Below are 17,618 nucleotides of genomic sequence, written 5' to 3'. Positions count from 1 at the left end.
TGCAGCCAAAACTCTCCAGCCAAAACAAGAACTAAAGGTAGAACAAAAGTACACATTAACAGATGGTTATAATGTATTGAACTAAATTTTCTCCTCCTGGTACATCAATTTCCCTTGTAGTTATTTTTTATTTCATTTGAATCTTATTTAATCCCATCCCTCTGTCAAAATTATTGTCATTAATCATTTTCTGTATGATCACATCTCCATCTGTCCTCTCACATAATATTGCTGACAAAGACAAACAGAACAAAGAGATGAGAAGCAGCAACTGAATCTAGCTCTCTGTTAAGGTGCAGAGATTTTGTCTCTCTTTTACAGGCAATTTGAAGGTTACGGTAGTAAACTTTTTCTGATGGGAGCCCACGGAGCCAGCATATGCAGGAATGAACCTGACAATCTTCTAATAACTGTTTTTCCTTTTTAGAATAAAAACAACACAGCACTTTTTAAAAAACTAATATACCCTCACTTGCCCCCTGGCTGTACTAGAAGCATTCATACACATTTTCCATAACCTTGAATAAAAATATTACATGCAAAGTATAAGCACAGTTTTGGCACAATGTCTAACTACCTGCAGTGGCTTACTTAGAACAATATATTGTGTGAGATCTAGCCTGATAGTGTCTCAGTGTCTTTAAAGCTCCCACTAGTTGATTTGTCATGTATCTGCTTGTCTTCCTATAGCTTGAGTTTTGTTTTCCTCTTCTCAATACACTTGAAAAACTCAATCTCAAGTCTAGTGTATGCCTTTTATTTTCAGAGGCAAGCAGCAACTCTGGCATTTCTTATTACAAAAAACCCATATGAGAAAGCTGGCAAGCTTAGAGGACTTCCTGGGCTGAGAGGTTTTTCTGTCAAAGCTGGCAGGGTTTGGTCATCCACCATCTTCAGCGTTTTACCATTGAGTTGGACAGATCTGCAAAGTGGAAAAATACATCTAAGTTAACCAAGTTGTGTGTGCTCTGCCTGCTCTACAAAAGTCATGAGATCATTTTAAGACCAAAAAAAATTTTTTTGGGATAGCCTATATTACATAACTTGTATTTCAACTCTTATCAGTTAGGTATTTGACCTAGATGATCTTTAAGCTATACTGGTAGAATTGAGTAATTGTGATAGTGATCATATGACCTACAAAGCCTGAAATAGTTGCTGTTGGGCACTTTACAGGAAATGGGCCACACATAATCTATACTAAGGAATATAATGGAAGTATAAAAAGGATAAACATGACATGACATCTGAATTTGTAGAAATTTTATTTGATAAAAAATAACTGAAAACATTTTTATAGAGAGCAAATACATATACTGAATGGAATGTAAATTTCAAAAATTTAACATAAAAAATGACAATCAATAATATTTACCACTAGTAATTCTACCCATAACCCTCTAACTCCCTTCTCTTCAGGAGGTATGCATTCATTTTCTTATGTTGTGGAGGTATTTTGGTAGAATGTATATTGCTGGGTAAAACAAAATGATTTTGTTTGGCTAAACCACAGACTCCAAAAAAATTTGTTTTCTTTGCATTTAGAATTCAAATTCAAAACTGAGTCAAAAACTGGAAAAATTGTTAAGAACAAGTATTATTTCTTATTCATATTTATTATTATTTAAGTCAAACATGCATGCAGCAACAAATCCAATATAAACAAGAATGTATGAAGAAAGATTTAGTCTGCTTTAAATTCCACTAATAATTACTTCCCTAATTCTAAATCATGCTTATATCTCTATTATCTTTTTCTCAAATGCTTTTTACATCATGCAAAAGTTAGCACTTTTTTATTGTTGAAAATTTAGGAGATTAATGTCAGAGTTATATGTATGTCATATATGTAATACTGTAATATAGGTAGAACACTTAAAAGAATGTGTCACATGTAGTAAGTGCTGTAAAAGTATTATCATCATTATTCAGAAATAAATACAACAAAAATAACCTGTTAAATCACCCTAACTACCTTTAGTATTCTGATATATATTCCTTCATCTCTTTTCTATGCATGTATAACACATATTTTCATTTAAACAAAATGAGTATACTGTACACAGTTTCTTAAAACTTGATTCTTCCAAAGAAGACATACAGATGACCAATAGACATATAAAAGATGTTCAACATCACTAGTCATCATAGACATGCAAATTAAAGCCACAATGAGATATCACCTCACACCTGTCAGTGTGACCATCATCAATAAATCAACAAAAAACAATTCAGGGCAAGGATGTGGAGAAAAGGGAGGCCTTGTGCACTGTTGGTGGGAATGCAGATTAGTGCAGTCATTCTGGAAAACAGTATGAAGGGTCCTCAAAAAATTAAAAATGGAACTATGTTATGGCCTGGTGATTCCACTTCTGGGTGTATATCAAAAGAAACTCAAAACAGTAATTCAAAAGAACGCAGGAGCTTTTATGTTCGTTGCAGTGGTATTTACAATAGCCAAGACATGGAAGCAACCCAAGTACTCATTGATAGACGAGTAGATAAAAAGGTAGTGATTATATATATATATATATATATATATATATATATATATATATGTGTGTGTGTGTGTGTATGTATATGTGTGTGTGTGTGTGTGTGTATGTGTATATAAATAACTTAGCCATAAAAAAAGAATGAAATTTTACCATTTGCAACTGCATGGATAGACCTAGAGGGTATTACGCTAAGTGAAATGAGTCAGAAAGAGAAAGACAAATACCATATGATTTCAATTATACATAGAATCTAAAGAACAAAATAAATGGACAAACAAAATAAAAACAGACTCATAGGTACAGAGAAGAGACTGATGGTTGCCAGAAAGGAGGGACATTGAGGGACTGGCTGGAAAAGATGAAGGAATTTAGAAGTACAAATTGATAATTACAAAAACAGTCCTGAAGATGTAAAGTACAGCATAAGGAATACAGTCAATACTATTGTAATAACTATGTATGGTGCCAGATGGGTATCGGAAATATTAGGGGGAACACTTTATAAAGTATATGATTTTCTAATCACTATCCTGTACGCCTGAAACTAATATGAAATAACATTGAATGTGACCTATAATTGAAAAAAATAAAGAAATAATTTTAAAAAATTAAAAAACATTTGATTCTTTTCCCCTGAACACATCTTAACATTTATTCACACCATTAAACATTCATCCACTATATCGTTACACTATATCATTTTAAAGGCTGCACAGGATTCCAATGTATGAGAATGCTAGTTTATTTACTTGATCGTCTAATGTTAGACATTTGATGGTTTCCAATATAGCATTATTATAAAGATTTCATTTTTAAAGATCTCTCATGCTTTATCCTATTAGTCAGAACTGTGCTCCATTTAACTGTGGTTAGAGGCCCAGCCCTGGGGTCTGTACTGTCTGTACTTTAAGACATAGCAATGAAATGCCTATGCTGGAGGCGAAAGAGCCCACATTGTGTTTGCACTTGGTCCACGTGCACCGGGGTTTGTTTTCATGCCTGTATCACATCAGTCTTTCAATGGGCTCCAGGAGGAAATGCCATGATCATCGTCAGGAGACCACAGACAAAAATTGATCTTCAAAACATCTCTCTATGACAGTAGTAAGAGCTGTTCTGCATGACATTGAGGATCACTCACAAGGGTACACCAAAATGTTTCAGAAAGACTTTTGAATTAGGCTACAGAGTTTAAAGGAATATCTGTAAATTAATACTGCTCTGGGTTAGGTTGGTGAAACATGGGCAAGATAATTCATTCCATCAGGCTAAACTGTCTAATCAGCTAGAAATACAATAAGGTATGTCCAGAAAGTATCCAGCCATGTATTATGAAAAATAGACACATTTATTGAACATACAAGAAATATTGTCCATAGGACAATGATGCCTCAGTCCCCTTCAAAGTAGGCACCTTGAGACCTCACACAGTTCTCCCAACTGCAGCATGATGTTCCTTCTGCTCCAGTAGCAGAAGCCGTGGAAAAAATTTTGCCATGACATGTTTCATGCCAAGATTCTGTGTCAAAACCTCAGGCACAGTAGATTTTGGAATTCCCAGATCAGCTTCTAGTTCTTGCACTGTCAGTTGCTGATCTTTGTTGACTGCAGCCCATACACGTTCAACATTCTCAGGTCTTGTTCTTGTTGCAGGTCTTCCAGAATGTGGATCACTTTGAACAGATTCTTGACCATCTTTGAAGCACTGTGCCACACTTTTACTTGCACTGCACTCATTGCATCATTCCTGAAAGTCTTCTGAATCATCAGAATGGTTTCCGAGGAGGAATGTTCAAGCTTAACGCAAATTTTGATGCAGATTTGTTACTCTACTTGCTCAGTTATTTTGAGTGCAACATCCACACAGTACACATACTCCATGGCATCTACCACCCCCACTGACTAGTAAGTGAAGTTGTCATTGTTCATGCATGTGCATTCTAGTCCACTCTCCTTGGCGGCCAGATTACATCAGCGACACGCAAACCATTCTAGTTATATTAATAACGGCTAAACTTTTTCCAGACACTATCAGTGTGCTGAGTGTAAGCTTAAAGCATGTTGGTTATTTCCACATTGGGTTGGACAATGTGGTTAAGGGTGTCATTTAAGAGGAGTATCTTGTTTCATATTCTGGGGTCAGTAACATGATGATGAAGAAATATAAGATGTATTTGTAAAGTTTCAAGTGAAATACAGCTGGAAAACAAACCAATTGTCTTTCAAATATTTGAGAGTTATTCTTGAGGAAATGAGGTAGTTGGCATTGCTCCAGACTAAGGGTAGCAAATTCAAATGCCCTGAGGGGCCAAGGATGTTATATATGCAAGTACAGTAGGACAGGCATAAGATAACAGGGTCATATCTAATAGGAGGAACAAGTCCAGAGGTGCCAGAGTATCCATTGTTAGAGATTTTTTAGTAGTTGTCAATTGTTAAATGTTGACAACTGATAAAAAATTAAAAAATTAACATAGAGTGCATGCCAACCTCCCCTTCCAGGAAAAAAGGAAAAAAAAAATTCTCTAAACCCCCTTGTCCACAGGCATGAGGTATAGTTTCTAACCTCTGCCCTAGAAAACAAAACTAAGAGCATCAGAAAAAAAGACACAGAGTGGCCCCCTTTATCCCTGCCTGGAAGAACAATCACCAGGAAAGGCTGTGAGCTTCATCAGAGGTAGAATCAGAGATGAATGGTCTTAGATACCCAGCTAAGGTTGGACTAAAATGATCTCTTAAGACCCTTCTAACTCTACTGCTATTATTGAATTACTTTACAAAAGCTTTTCCCTCATCAGCATCAGACACAAATATGCTAAAAATACCCACTTCAAAAAGGGTCAGAACCCAAACAGAGAAAAGTATCTGTTACCCAAATATGCATTATTTACAATAGGAAAAAAAAGTTTAAACAGTAGAAAAATGGGTAAGTAAGCCATGGTGTTTTATAAAACATGCAACACATTAAAAATGTCTACAGGGTGGTGAACACATAATACAATATACAGATGATGTGTTATAGAATTGTATACCTGAAACCTATGTAATTTTATTAACCAATGCCACCTCAATAAATTCAATTTAAAAAATTTTAGAATGTCTACAAAGGCTATGCATGGAAAGACACAGGAAAACTTGTGGGTTCCTCATCTCTTTTCCCTATTGGAGGTTGTACAACTACAGTTATAATAAAAAAAAAGCCTAGGGAAAAAACAAAGGAAGGATATCCAGTGTTAATAATGTTGTCTATGGGGGACTTTCGAGAAACATAGGACTTTGGAGAAAGCATGTTTACTGTCCTTTTTCAGGTTATGATGCTAATTGTCACTGAAAACATCACTCACATAGCATTTGCAAAGATGGGTAGAGATGATGAGAATTTCGTAAACCCTTAATTTTTTATACACCAATCCGAGAATAGCCATGATGAAAAGAGCTCCTTCCAACACATACTGGACAGAAATCTGATAATGTCTGTGTGCCTAACTCTTCAAAGCTCATAGTCATTCTTGGATATTCTATTAATAGGGTATTTTATATGACATATTCAATGACTGGCTTTTAAAACCAAAATGTGTTTGAACCAACTTCAAATAATTCACCTAAAAGGTACATTTTTGGCTATTTTTTTCCTTACTCTAACGAATTAAAAAAACTACTTTAATGCAGTTAGAGAATCACGCCTGCTCACATAATATAATAGTTTACACCAACCCCCATGCCCTTAATAGCAATTTTATATAGATGTTTTGCTTTTGCAGCTGTGTTACCAGGAATTATGTCTTTTTTAGAGAAAATAATCTAAATGCATATATATCATTTTAAAATGCAAACTACTCCTCAAAATAAACACTAGCTTGTGTTCATATCCTTCTGCTTTTGATTTTCAGAGTTATACCTGTACTAATAAGTATTCATATATAAACTTTCGGAATATTAAGAATTGTCAAAACTTGACATAGTTGACTATTTTTTCTATCAACATTCTCTATTCCGATAAACACTGATAAATTTGGTGAAAGTTTAAAATGAACAAGGAAAATGACTCACTTGGAAAATAATCCATCAGGTCCTGCAGGTTTTACAACGTACCTGTCCACTTCTTTGTCAAATAAATAATGTGGTAATTGGAAGTGCTTGGTGACATTATGAAGGTTTAAAGCATACAGAGTTAAATCTCCTTCTTTATACCTTGGGCTAAAAGCAAACAGATTAACTCAATAAAAATATTTATCTCATTTAAGCAATTAAAAACTTAATTATAAATATAATTATGGATACTAAGTATTTATAATGATGATGGGCCTTCTTTTTACCCTTCCTTTTATGATAATGTAAGACCACTAATGTGGTCCTATTTGAAAACACGATTATACATATTGCTCTTCACAGCACCATTTTCTGGTCTTGAGCTGAGATCTTTGCTGTTGTGCCAGGCTAAGTTGCTAGGAAGCCAGTCAGCTTATTCATTTTCAAACATAGGAAGGTTAAAAGGTAAAAGCTGAATTCTGTGGGTTCATGTGCACTTGAATTATAAGCCATAGAAACAGGAGCTTTTTCTAGCCTTATGAAAAGAGTGAAACAAAGAAGAAAATTAAATCTTATGACACTTTTCAGAATTTATCTATCCGAACTACTGACTTCTTTCTAGTGGACCTCTCACTATCTGTAAAGTCCTATTCTCCAGAAACTGGGAGTGTTGGGTGGCTATTAGGCTAGAATTGGTATTTTAATTATCATCCCTGTCAGGAAGGACAGATTGAAACACAGAAGAAAAAAAATCTCTGAGATTTGGGAACACTTTTTTGCCATTAAGTCCCAAATATCGAATTACAAAAATGTCTGTGACCTCTTATCCCCAGAAATTGGGTTGAAACTTTTGAAAACAAGATTGTTATTGTTATTGTTCTTTAATTCTTCTTCTTTATTAAATTGATAAGATATGATACATGGGGATAAGTATAGTCATATAATTATTCATTCATATGAATTTATATTTATATTCATGCACAGTCATTCAACAAGGTAATTATTCATATATAAATACATTGGTACTAGTCTTTATTTAAATTTAGGGTATATGTCCATTATGGATTATGACAATTAAAGTCACTGTAAAACTCAAATGCTAATATTTAAGCATTTTTTTTTTAGTTAGATTCTCGTACCATATCATTATGAATAGGAAAAAAATAAAGAACAATGACACAGCTTAGACCCTCTAGATAGTGAGAGGACAACAGGGTGTTAGGGAAGGAAGCTATGTGCCTGTTAATTAAAACTTGTTGGATCATAAAGAGTATGTTGCATGCTTACTGGTTGATGTTTGTGCAATGAAGGTAGACTCGAAGTTTGCTTCTGGCTTGACCTTTCACAGTTGCCATTAATACATTGGTGCCCACCAGTTTCTTGAATAGGAGAGAGAGCCAATAATCCTACTTGTGGCGGTTGGGAAGGGGAGGGATGAAAATAGATCTTTACTTAGTTCTTCATTTAACGAAAGCTATGTCAAGCAAGTAGTTATACTACAAAGAGTGTACCTGTTATTCTAGAGGTATTTAAATAAGATTCACCTTTTGGTTCATGTTACCCATGAACCTGAGGGCAATATTTTGTTTGCTACTTTTCCCTAGAGGACTATGTTTCCACAATTCAAGGGGCCATACCTGCTAGGAGATACAGGTCAAGACTGCAATTCATGGCTCAGAGACAGTTTAAATAATCTGTTGTCAATTTTCCAAGGATTGAAAGCAAAGCTCAAAGCAGAATTTTCAGGCACACACAATACAAAGACAAGTTTTAAAAATAAAATTTCTGTTTAAGAGATTAAAATACTTTTTTAAAAATCTTATAACCCCTTAATAAAGTAATAAATTAGGCAACAATAATCACTAGATATCAAAAAAAGACAGACAACCAGACATTATATGACTGTTGATGGGAGCATACAACATTGCCTATGAAGAATTCTTGCAAAACAATACAAAAAATTCTGAGTAAGCTCAAGCCTCTAGTTTTAACTAACAGTTCACAGGAAATACAGGGGACAGAGAAACATGCTAAATGAATAAACTTAGCAAAATCCATAATGCAGGAAACACTATAGAACAAATTACCTGTTTTATTTAATTAATACCAAGGGACCAAAAAAAAAAAAGAGAGGGAAAGAGAACTTTAATATAGATAGATTTAAGAGATATATCAACCAAATGCTATATGTGAACCTTGTGGATTTGAATATACTATTAAAATATTTGTGGCAATAAGAAAAATATGAAATACTAACTTAATATTTGATGATACTGAGGAATTACTGTTAATATTTTACAGTATATTAATGATATTATATTTTTACAAAGAAGAGACATACTGAAATATTTATAGATAAAGTGATATATCTGAGATTTGCTTGAAAGTAATACAATAGGTGGGCAGTGAACATTGGATAGAATTGCAGACTAAACAAGATTGGGGATTCATATACTTTTCTGTCACTTTGAATTTTTCCATAATAACAAGTTCAAAAAAACCCACTCAGTATATACCTCAGTTCTTCTTGAGCTGAGGGAAAGTAGATTCAACAGGGCAGCTTTTGTTTCTCTGCTTAAATTCAAATTCAAACCTTCTCTTGAGACAAGAGTGGAATCAATGAAATGTTTCAAAGGGGACATAATCTTAGCACGTTTCAGTTACTGGAAGAGTGGAACACTCAGAGGCCTGGGAGATAGGACTTTTTAGAATAACATGGGACAACCTTGTGACCTCAAGCAAGTCATGTGACTGCATATCAATTCAAACTTCCTCATCCGAAAAATGGATCTAAGATACCTGCCTTGCTACCTTCCTGCACTGTTAGGCACATTAGATAAGAAAACAGATATGTACAATGGGTTTAAGGCTAACTCCCTTGGATCATATTAATAGTAACATAGTGCATTTATTCCTACAAGTTTTGCTAGCTGATTCTACACCTTGAGGAAGAAGTATATTTAATGTTTATAAAAGGGTTCTGAAGCCAAAGGTTTATGTTTGGGCACTGAGAAGACTTAGATAACATAATAAGTTACTGGCACTACTTACAAAGAGTAACAAGATAAGCTGGCTAATTTCTAGGTGTTGTACTCAAAGTGAATTTTGTAGAAACTATTTACCTTTCCTGTTCAAGGTCCCTTTAAGAAAAGGCCAGCAGTAGATTTCGATATTTACCTAATGAAACTACCATGTTTGGTTTAACCCTATAAATGGCTCATCATATACTTGGGGAAGACAGATTTGATTTTGTGCAAGGTCATTTTTTGAAGAATTTTCTAAAAGTTATGAAGGGTGCTCTCCATGGGCTTTGACCACTATAGATTAAAAACAGTTTTGTTGAGAAATCTGGCTACAAACCATAGAAGCCTACCTTATATTTTGGCATGTACTTTTTGCAAACTTTCTTAGCATTCCTTTTCTTTAGGAATTATTGCTAGAAAACAGATATTCTCAAACGTCATTTTATTTTATTTTATGTTATGTTATTTTATTTTTTGCTTTCCTGAGGGAGGTGAGGTTATGCTTCTTAATTAATGTCAATTTTAATTAACATTTAGATTTTCAAATGTCATTTTAGGCAATAAAAATCAAGGTCATTCTTCTAGTCACATATATATTCCAGCTGGCTTTTTAGACAGAAAGACTACATTACCTAATTTAGTACCAGATGCAATTGGAGGTAGGGTGAAAATTAGACCTGTTTTTTAAATTCATAAATATCTTGAAGATTTTCAACAAAATAGCCAATTCTTAGGGTGGGATTTTTGAACAAATACATGGTACTACTGGCTTGTCTTAAATACATTATGATTTTATGACATAAAAATTTTAAAGCTTTGGAATTTTACAATATCCAAAAGTACAATTTTACTTTGATTTACTTTGTAAAATGTTTTTGATCCAAATCTGATATCCTATAAAACTAGAGTCATAAAATTTCTATGACCCTCTTTAAAAAAAAAATTTTATATATTTATTTTTAGAGAGAGAGGAAGGGAGGGAAAAAGATCTCTCGGTTGCCTCTCACACACCTCCACTAGGAACCTGGTCTGCAAGCCAGGCATGTGCCCTGACCAGGAATTGAATGGGCAACCTTTCAGTTTGCAGGCTGGCCCTGAGCCATACCAGCTAGGGATCAAATGACCCCTTTTAAAAAAATCCCACATCACATCCAAAATGGCCCACATTAAAAACATTATTCCTGGGTCTCAATTTCTTCTCTTGAGACACAAAAATGTTAGAATGGATTATCTCTAAAGTTTCTTCCAGTTTACCTCTCCATGGTTTGGCTACTTACTGAGAGCACTGAATTTATTGAGAAGATTCTCAGTTTATTGGAGGTTAATGCAAGGGGTCCTCAGTATACTCTAATGCACTCACAGAAACAGGAGAATAATGGTCACTTACAGGTAAAGGTTCGAAGTTTTCATCCACTAAGTGATACTTTCCAGCTCCGAAAAACTCTTGCCTCATCACCACTTCTATGCCCAGTCTGGCTGACAGGCCCAGTTTATCCAGCCACCTGCAACAGAGTGAGGCCCAGCTTTCTTCAGGTTTGGAAAACAAAATAACTTATTTCTGATTATTCATCAATGTGGAATTGACAGGAAATCAGAAAAGTGGTATTAATTATAAGTAAGTCATTCAAATGAAGTAGAGACTATCCTTCCCTTCACATGTTCCCATAACAAATCCTAGAAGACTATTACTATGCCATTGAAGTCCCCTGCAGAGTAAGGCAATACCTACAAAGCAGAGTAGACAACCCACCACTATAGACAATTAATTATTCCTTGTCCTTGGGTGTACCCCTAATCACCACATGAGTTCTAAAGACTACAGGGCTGCTTGTAGTCAATAGCAGTGAAATGTGAAGTAAATAGAATCACACCTAAACTTTCATGGGCATCACCTGACCCTCATCCTTAGTTAATGGCAAATCAAACATCTCCACTCTTTTCTCTACTCATCATGCTCCCATGAGCATAAACAATTTATACTTTATTCTGTGCTTATAAGAATGTAGGTTGGAGAGGAAAGAGAATAAGTCTCAATGTGAGAGTATAGAGCTAGAGATTAAGAGTGGTAAAAGGATTACGAAATGCAAGTTAACCAGTTGTTTTTTTTTAAAAATTAAAATAAAAATTGTAGCTTTAATAATTATAAAGCATCTTAAGGGCAAGACCATCATAATGGTATTAACACAGCTGGCAGAGTAACCGTTGTTTAAAGCGATTATTTGTGGTGGTTGGAGTGGGAGATGGTTTAGTAAATCTTTAAATTCATTGGCAGCCCTGCTGGTGTGACCTCACACGTCAGGCTCCAATCTCACTGGGAATCTATAAACACTGTGTAGCAAGTACTGCATATGCTTCATAGAGTCAGGGCTCTAGATACTGTCCTTTACAATGTATTTTTGTTTTTACAATGTACTTATTTAGAAAAGGAATCCTTGGCCTGTTCATGGGCCACAATTAAGGAACAAAACTTCTAAAGCAATTCATTCATACAGTGATTAATTCGGAATGCATGTTAAAGATGTCCAAAAAGCTTTTAGTAAATCATTCTGTTGCAAAATCTGGCACAAATTTTGGGGCTTAGCCACAGAAACCATCTTTGATTAAACTTTTGGCTGATGAGCTATTTCAACGGAATAGACGGAGCAGCTGCAGCCAGCTCCCTGGGGCAAGTGCTACTTCACTCACAGAAAACCAGCGGCAAAGGTGTCAGACAGCAAGGGCGCTCCACCCCCGTATGCGGAGCTTGTTTCTCCTAACCAAACCTTCTTGTGGGGTCTGGTCTTCTCAACAACCTATGGAACAGGAACATCTCCATGGTAACTGCAAACAAGCTGACCAGTGATGGTGTTGAAGGTTAACCGTATTCAAAATCTTGTATTCCCAGACCCATATGTCCAAAATAGTTACAAAAGATGTTCATAGTCATTTAGGTCTTAGGCAATGTTCTTTTACTGGAATACTAGGTGTGGGAGAAATGTAAATAATCCCATTCTTATGGTTTATGAAAGCTAATTCTACCAAAAGGCTATTAGAAGTATTTTTTATTGTTATTGTTGTTGGAAGTAGTTTTAATTTCTAATTAACGTACATGGATAAGACCTGATGCTAAGGAGGAATTGAAGGTGATTAAGACTAGCATCTGTTCTCTAAAATTAGAAAACACACTAATTTCTATAGGTACAGAATGTAGCACCAGCTAAAACCACAGAATAAGGACTCTGGTTTTACATTAAAAAGGGAAAAGGACTATTACCTGAAAAATTTTTTGCACAGCTGAAATAAAAGTGTCCAACACATCAGGGTTTAGAAAATCTTCTCTGGTGGCAGTTCGTCCATCCAAGTAATAGCTAAGTTATTTAGAAAATGTTCAGAAAAAAAAACCAATCTTTACATTCTACTTTAGAGTTCATTGGCTGAACTTGCTCTTTTTACTACCTCTTCCAACCTCCCTGTTTTATTGTTTTTTTTTAATGGCAGAAGTTCTACTATAGAGAGACCATTATAGAAGGGGATCAGTTACTTCGTCTTGAGTGCAGGTACTCATGGGTTACTAGTTCTTTGGCAAGCACATTGGCTTTTGCTACTTATCTTTTCCATGAGTTAAAGGAGAGTGTGCCTTGATCATGTAGAAACAACCACATTACTTAAAATAAGTTTAAATTTTTGTTTTGTTAATATTAAAATTCTAGTACAGTACTGTTTGAGACACTATCTGATTCTTACAAAAGCCAATTAGCAGTGAAATGGAAATACTTTTTGAAATTAAGTAGTAAGTACAGCTAGCAGTACTTTTTTAGTGCTAAGAACAGGAGACATACTTACTGATGCCATGTAACTGAATCAATCACTTCTCCCCCAGCCTTCAGGAAACTAGAAAAAAAATCTATTATGTTATCACTAAATTCTCATAAACACAGTATCAATATACAATATTTGAACAAGAGGTTGATTCCTTAGAAATGGGATGGTTAATACTTTAGGATCAGGCAAACACAAACTTCCTAACTCAGATACAAATTTTATCATAGGCACCATTTGCCCCAAATCCTTGGTATTTGGAGCCAGTCAATGTTTTCTCTTTCAGAAAACCATCTAGTTAGGTAGCAAACTGCTTAATAACAGGTGGACTGTTGAAGATTCCACACCAGAGAGAAATCTGATTTTTAAGAAAAGTGATTTTGCTTCCTCGAGCTCTTACTTCCTCAGCATCTGAACAATCTTTCCTCGAGGCTGACCAACATCAGGACCATAGAGTTTTGCATTTTTGAAAGTGGATTTTCCTAGAAGTTTATGCAACTTAATAAAATCTTCTCCTAACTGTAATCCATCGATGAAAATACCAGCCTTCTTCCGGAAACTGTTAGGTTCTGAAAGAGCAATTTTCAAAATAATCACTTATGCAGAAATTTCTTATTTAACAGCAAACATAACAGCAGCATATTTTAAAAGCAACAAAGCATTTTTTAAATTATAAAAACTTAGAATCCAAAGTCAAGGAAAGTCAGACCTCTAGTTACAAAGAAGATATAGTAGAAAAATAAAATCTTGCATTATACAACAAGTATGATGGGGTATTAAAACAATTTGAAATTAATAATGGGAATATTAAACAAAAAGATCACTGAAAAAAATTTGTGTTCAGTATTTAATAACCCAATTTTTTTAAAAAGAAATGGCTTTGGGGAAAGGCTTTTCAAAACCAGTTTCTACAATGCCATTAAAAGTCTTACTAAGACATGTTCTGGCCAATGTAGCTCAGTTGGTTGGTGTGTCATCCTGTAAACCAAAAGGTTTCGGCTTCAATTCCCAGTCAGGGTATATACTGAGGTTGTGGTTTTGATCCCGGGTCAGGGAGCCTACAGGAGACAACCGATCGATGTTTCTCTCTCCCACTCCCTCCCTCCCTTTCCCCCTCACTAAAATCAATAAGCAAGGATTAAAAAACAAAGTCTGATTGAGCCTATTTACTCACAAATTATATGTGCAAATGAGCCTAGAATTAGCAAAGCTGAAGATGGCAGGGAGGCACAGATGGTGTCCCAACTACTTCCCAAATATAGCTTTACCCTGGAAACCAGGCCTTTTCTTTGCAAAACGGGGCCCAGGGAAGAGGGAAGCGTGACATCTCTCTTTTATCTCACTCTGAAGAGCAGACGGAGTTGGGCATGTGGAGGGCAGAAAAGTAGGGAGGGAGGGATGTATGGAGATGGGTATGTATGGGTTCAGATGACCTATTATTCATATGGCTGTTAGGGTAAAATTGTTCATCATCTGGCTAAGATACAGTTGCCTCCATCCTTCTATTCTGCTTTCAGGTTCCAAGTTGTCAGCTATCCTCAGCAACCCCATCACAAAATTTGCTTCTAGACTTTATTATAACACATATCACTACAGGCATGCATCATTTCTTGGCTTGTTTTCTTGTTGGTCTGGCTCCCTATTTCTAGAACTGAAGCCGCAAGAGAGCAGAGACCTTGTTCTGGAGCCAGACGACCTGGGTTCAAATCCTAACTTCTTTAAGAATCCTCTAAGAGTTGCTCAGCATCACAAAGCTATTCAGTTAACCTTTCTGTGCCTCTTTTGTCATCTATGAAATGGTCACAATTGTATCCACCTCAGGGTGGTTAAAAGATAAAATAAATTTACGCTTATTAAGTGGTCACAACAGTGCTCATCATTATTACTACATCTCATTTCCCATTTTATCTTCGGTTCCACTGGCTGATGTGTGGAAAAGCATTATAAATATGTTGGAATGAATGTGGCTAATCATTTGTGCTTTAGTTAGAATTTACAAGTTCCTTGCAAAAAAAGAGTGAAGAAGGAGACAATCAGGGCTAGATCTGGATTCTACACTGAGAATTTTTAGCTTGAGCATATCATGTGGGGTTGGAATGGGGTTGCTGAAATTAACTGACAAGTCAAGAAACAGAGAAAGGAATGGAAGGGTAAAAGCAAACTACTTCCTTTACAGTTTTGCTGATGTTCAGCCTGCCAGGCATAATAGGCTTAAGTGACCCTGAAAATCTCAAGGGAACCTGGGAGCTGTGGAAGTTGCTGGTTTCAATGAGTTGTCTTCAGTTCACATGTAATATAAACTGGGATTGGCAGTAGATTTTAGGATATACAAAGGAGTTTCCTGCCTTAAACCATCCAAAAGCTGCACTGCTGAGCATGGTACAAAGGTGCCAAAAAGCATATTAAAAAAGAATGTCATAAATAGAGACAAATAATGCCAAAGAGGAATCTCATTAATGAAATGTGCCCAGGGATACTTACCATTGCCTAGTTCCCAGGAAATGTTATAACTCTTGGAAGAGCAGTAGTCCAGGAGCAACTGGGCATTAGAACTGTTCCACTGCAAATCTGCTGTGCGTAGTAAGGCATTTAGACCAAAGATTAAGTGCAGGCCTGAGCAATTTGCAAAAGTATACAGTGTATCCACCAAGCTTCCTGGAAGAAAAAGGTAATTTAATAGTTAGGCTGGCACCTACCTACTAAATTGATGAAGGCCTCCAGATTTGTTCTTCATAGTGAATTATTCTTTCTGTTGTTAAGTTGAAGGAATTCTTGTCCTAATGAGTCACTATAATTACGATTGAGAGGCAACAAAATTGGACTGGAAAATTCAAAAAAAATCAGTGTAATTTTATTTTCTTCAGCTGTTGAATTAAGTCTCATAGAGGTACCAAAATCTTTGGTCTGGCACTCAGATTTTGTTCAAGTGACCTCAGGTGAATTGGAAAATCCATTTTTTACCAGCTCAGTAGTACTCAGCATGCAAAGGTCAGACCTTCGTTAGTCAACGTAAGCCACACTCTTCATAATCTAAATATCTTTACTTACAAACCCAGTCACAAAATATTTTGGTAAGTTTAATTATATTTAAAACATTTTTTTGAAAAATTCATGCATATGATTTAGTACTTTTAAGTAAATAGAATTTTACATTAAAAAACTGGCCTAGGGCTTCAAAGTCATGGTTTCCAAACTGTGTGCCAAGGCACCCTAGAGAGGCACAGTGAATTCACTGGTGTGGTTGTCAGAGTTAGCAAATAAAAATACAGGGCATCATTCGTAACAACATAGATAGACCTTAGAATTTTATGTTACGTGAAATAAGTCAGACAGAAAAAGTTAAGAACCACAAGATTTCAATCATGTGTGGGACATAAAACTGAAAGCAACAAGTGAACAAACAAAAATAATGAACAAATAAAAACTCATGGACACAGACAACAGTATTGGCGGTTACCGGAGGAAAAAAGGGCTGGGAGAATACTAAAGGGTCAAGGGGGTCAAATACGTGGTAACAGAAGATGCTTTGACTTTGGTAGTAGGCACACAAGGCAAGACACAGATCATGTATCATAGCAATGTGCACTTGAAACCTATATAATCTTATTAGCTAATGTTATCCACTAAATTTAATAAATGTATATAAAAATATAGGGTATCTGGTTAAATTGATCTTCAGATCAATAATGTATAATTTGTAGTGCATGTCCTATGCAATACTTGAGAAATACAGTAAAAAATTATTATTTATCCGAAATTCAAATTTAACCAGTTGACCCAATCAGAGGGGCACAGAGGAATCTTTGAAATTTGCAAGGGAAACACATCAACTTCTGTTGGACATGAAGAGAATTATTACTATCAGGTTGTTAGGACCTAATTACCTAGCAACAGCTTAATAATTGGAACTCTTAGGTATTTTCGGGGAGCTAGATATATGGTGAAAAAAATTACTAAGTCACTAAAGTGCCATAAAAGTTTGAGAACTTTTGAACTCAGATGTTTAAATTATTAATCTATAGTCACTTTTTGAGTGGCAACATGAATTTTTAGCATTATCTTTAAAGTAGTTATCATATGCTAAAAAAATTCCTCAGATTTTCATGTGTATTTAGAATCACTGGTTAAATCAAAATTCACTCTAGAACTCTCCTAGTTTAAAAAATAAATTATCTGGCAAATTTATACCCTTTCTCCTTAAAAGTGGTCTTGTATTTTTTTGTTTTTGTTTTTGTTTTTGTTTTTGTTTTTTCTAAGTCTTCAACTTGAA

General features: G+C 35.2%; 1 protein-coding gene across 1 annotated transcript in view; it reads right to left on the bottom strand.

Moving 5' to 3' along the window:
- Positions 1–480: 480 nt before the first annotated feature.
- Positions 481–17,618, bottom strand: part of HPSE (heparanase) — a 39,574-nt gene continuing 22,436 nt past the window's right edge. Inside the window, exons 4-12 of the mRNA XM_054591562.1 lie at positions 15,830–16,003; positions 13,749–13,917; positions 13,373–13,420; positions 12,804–12,897; positions 12,236–12,342; positions 10,938–11,052; positions 7,815–7,933; positions 6,549–6,695; positions 481–922 (exon numbers count right to left, since the gene is read on the bottom strand). Of these exons, the coding sequence (XP_054447537.1) occupies positions 763–922; positions 6,549–6,695; positions 7,815–7,933; positions 10,938–11,052; positions 12,236–12,342; positions 12,804–12,897; positions 13,373–13,420; positions 13,749–13,917; positions 15,830–16,003 (1,133 nt within the window). The 3' untranslated portion in view covers positions 481–762. The remainder of the gene's footprint in view (positions 923–6,548; positions 6,696–7,814; positions 7,934–10,937; positions 11,053–12,235; positions 12,343–12,803; positions 12,898–13,372; positions 13,421–13,748; positions 13,918–15,829; positions 16,004–17,618) is intronic.

This window comes from Pteronotus mesoamericanus, unplaced genomic scaffold (genome assembly GCF_021234165.1).
Source record: "Pteronotus mesoamericanus isolate MK-2021 breed Mesoamerican mustached bat unplaced genomic scaffold, CSHL_Meso_final scaffold_232, whole genome shotgun sequence".
Classification (NCBI taxonomy): domain Eukaryota; kingdom Metazoa; phylum Chordata; class Mammalia; order Chiroptera; family Mormoopidae; genus Pteronotus; species Pteronotus mesoamericanus.
This window is presented reverse-complemented; position numbering and strand designations above follow the sequence as displayed.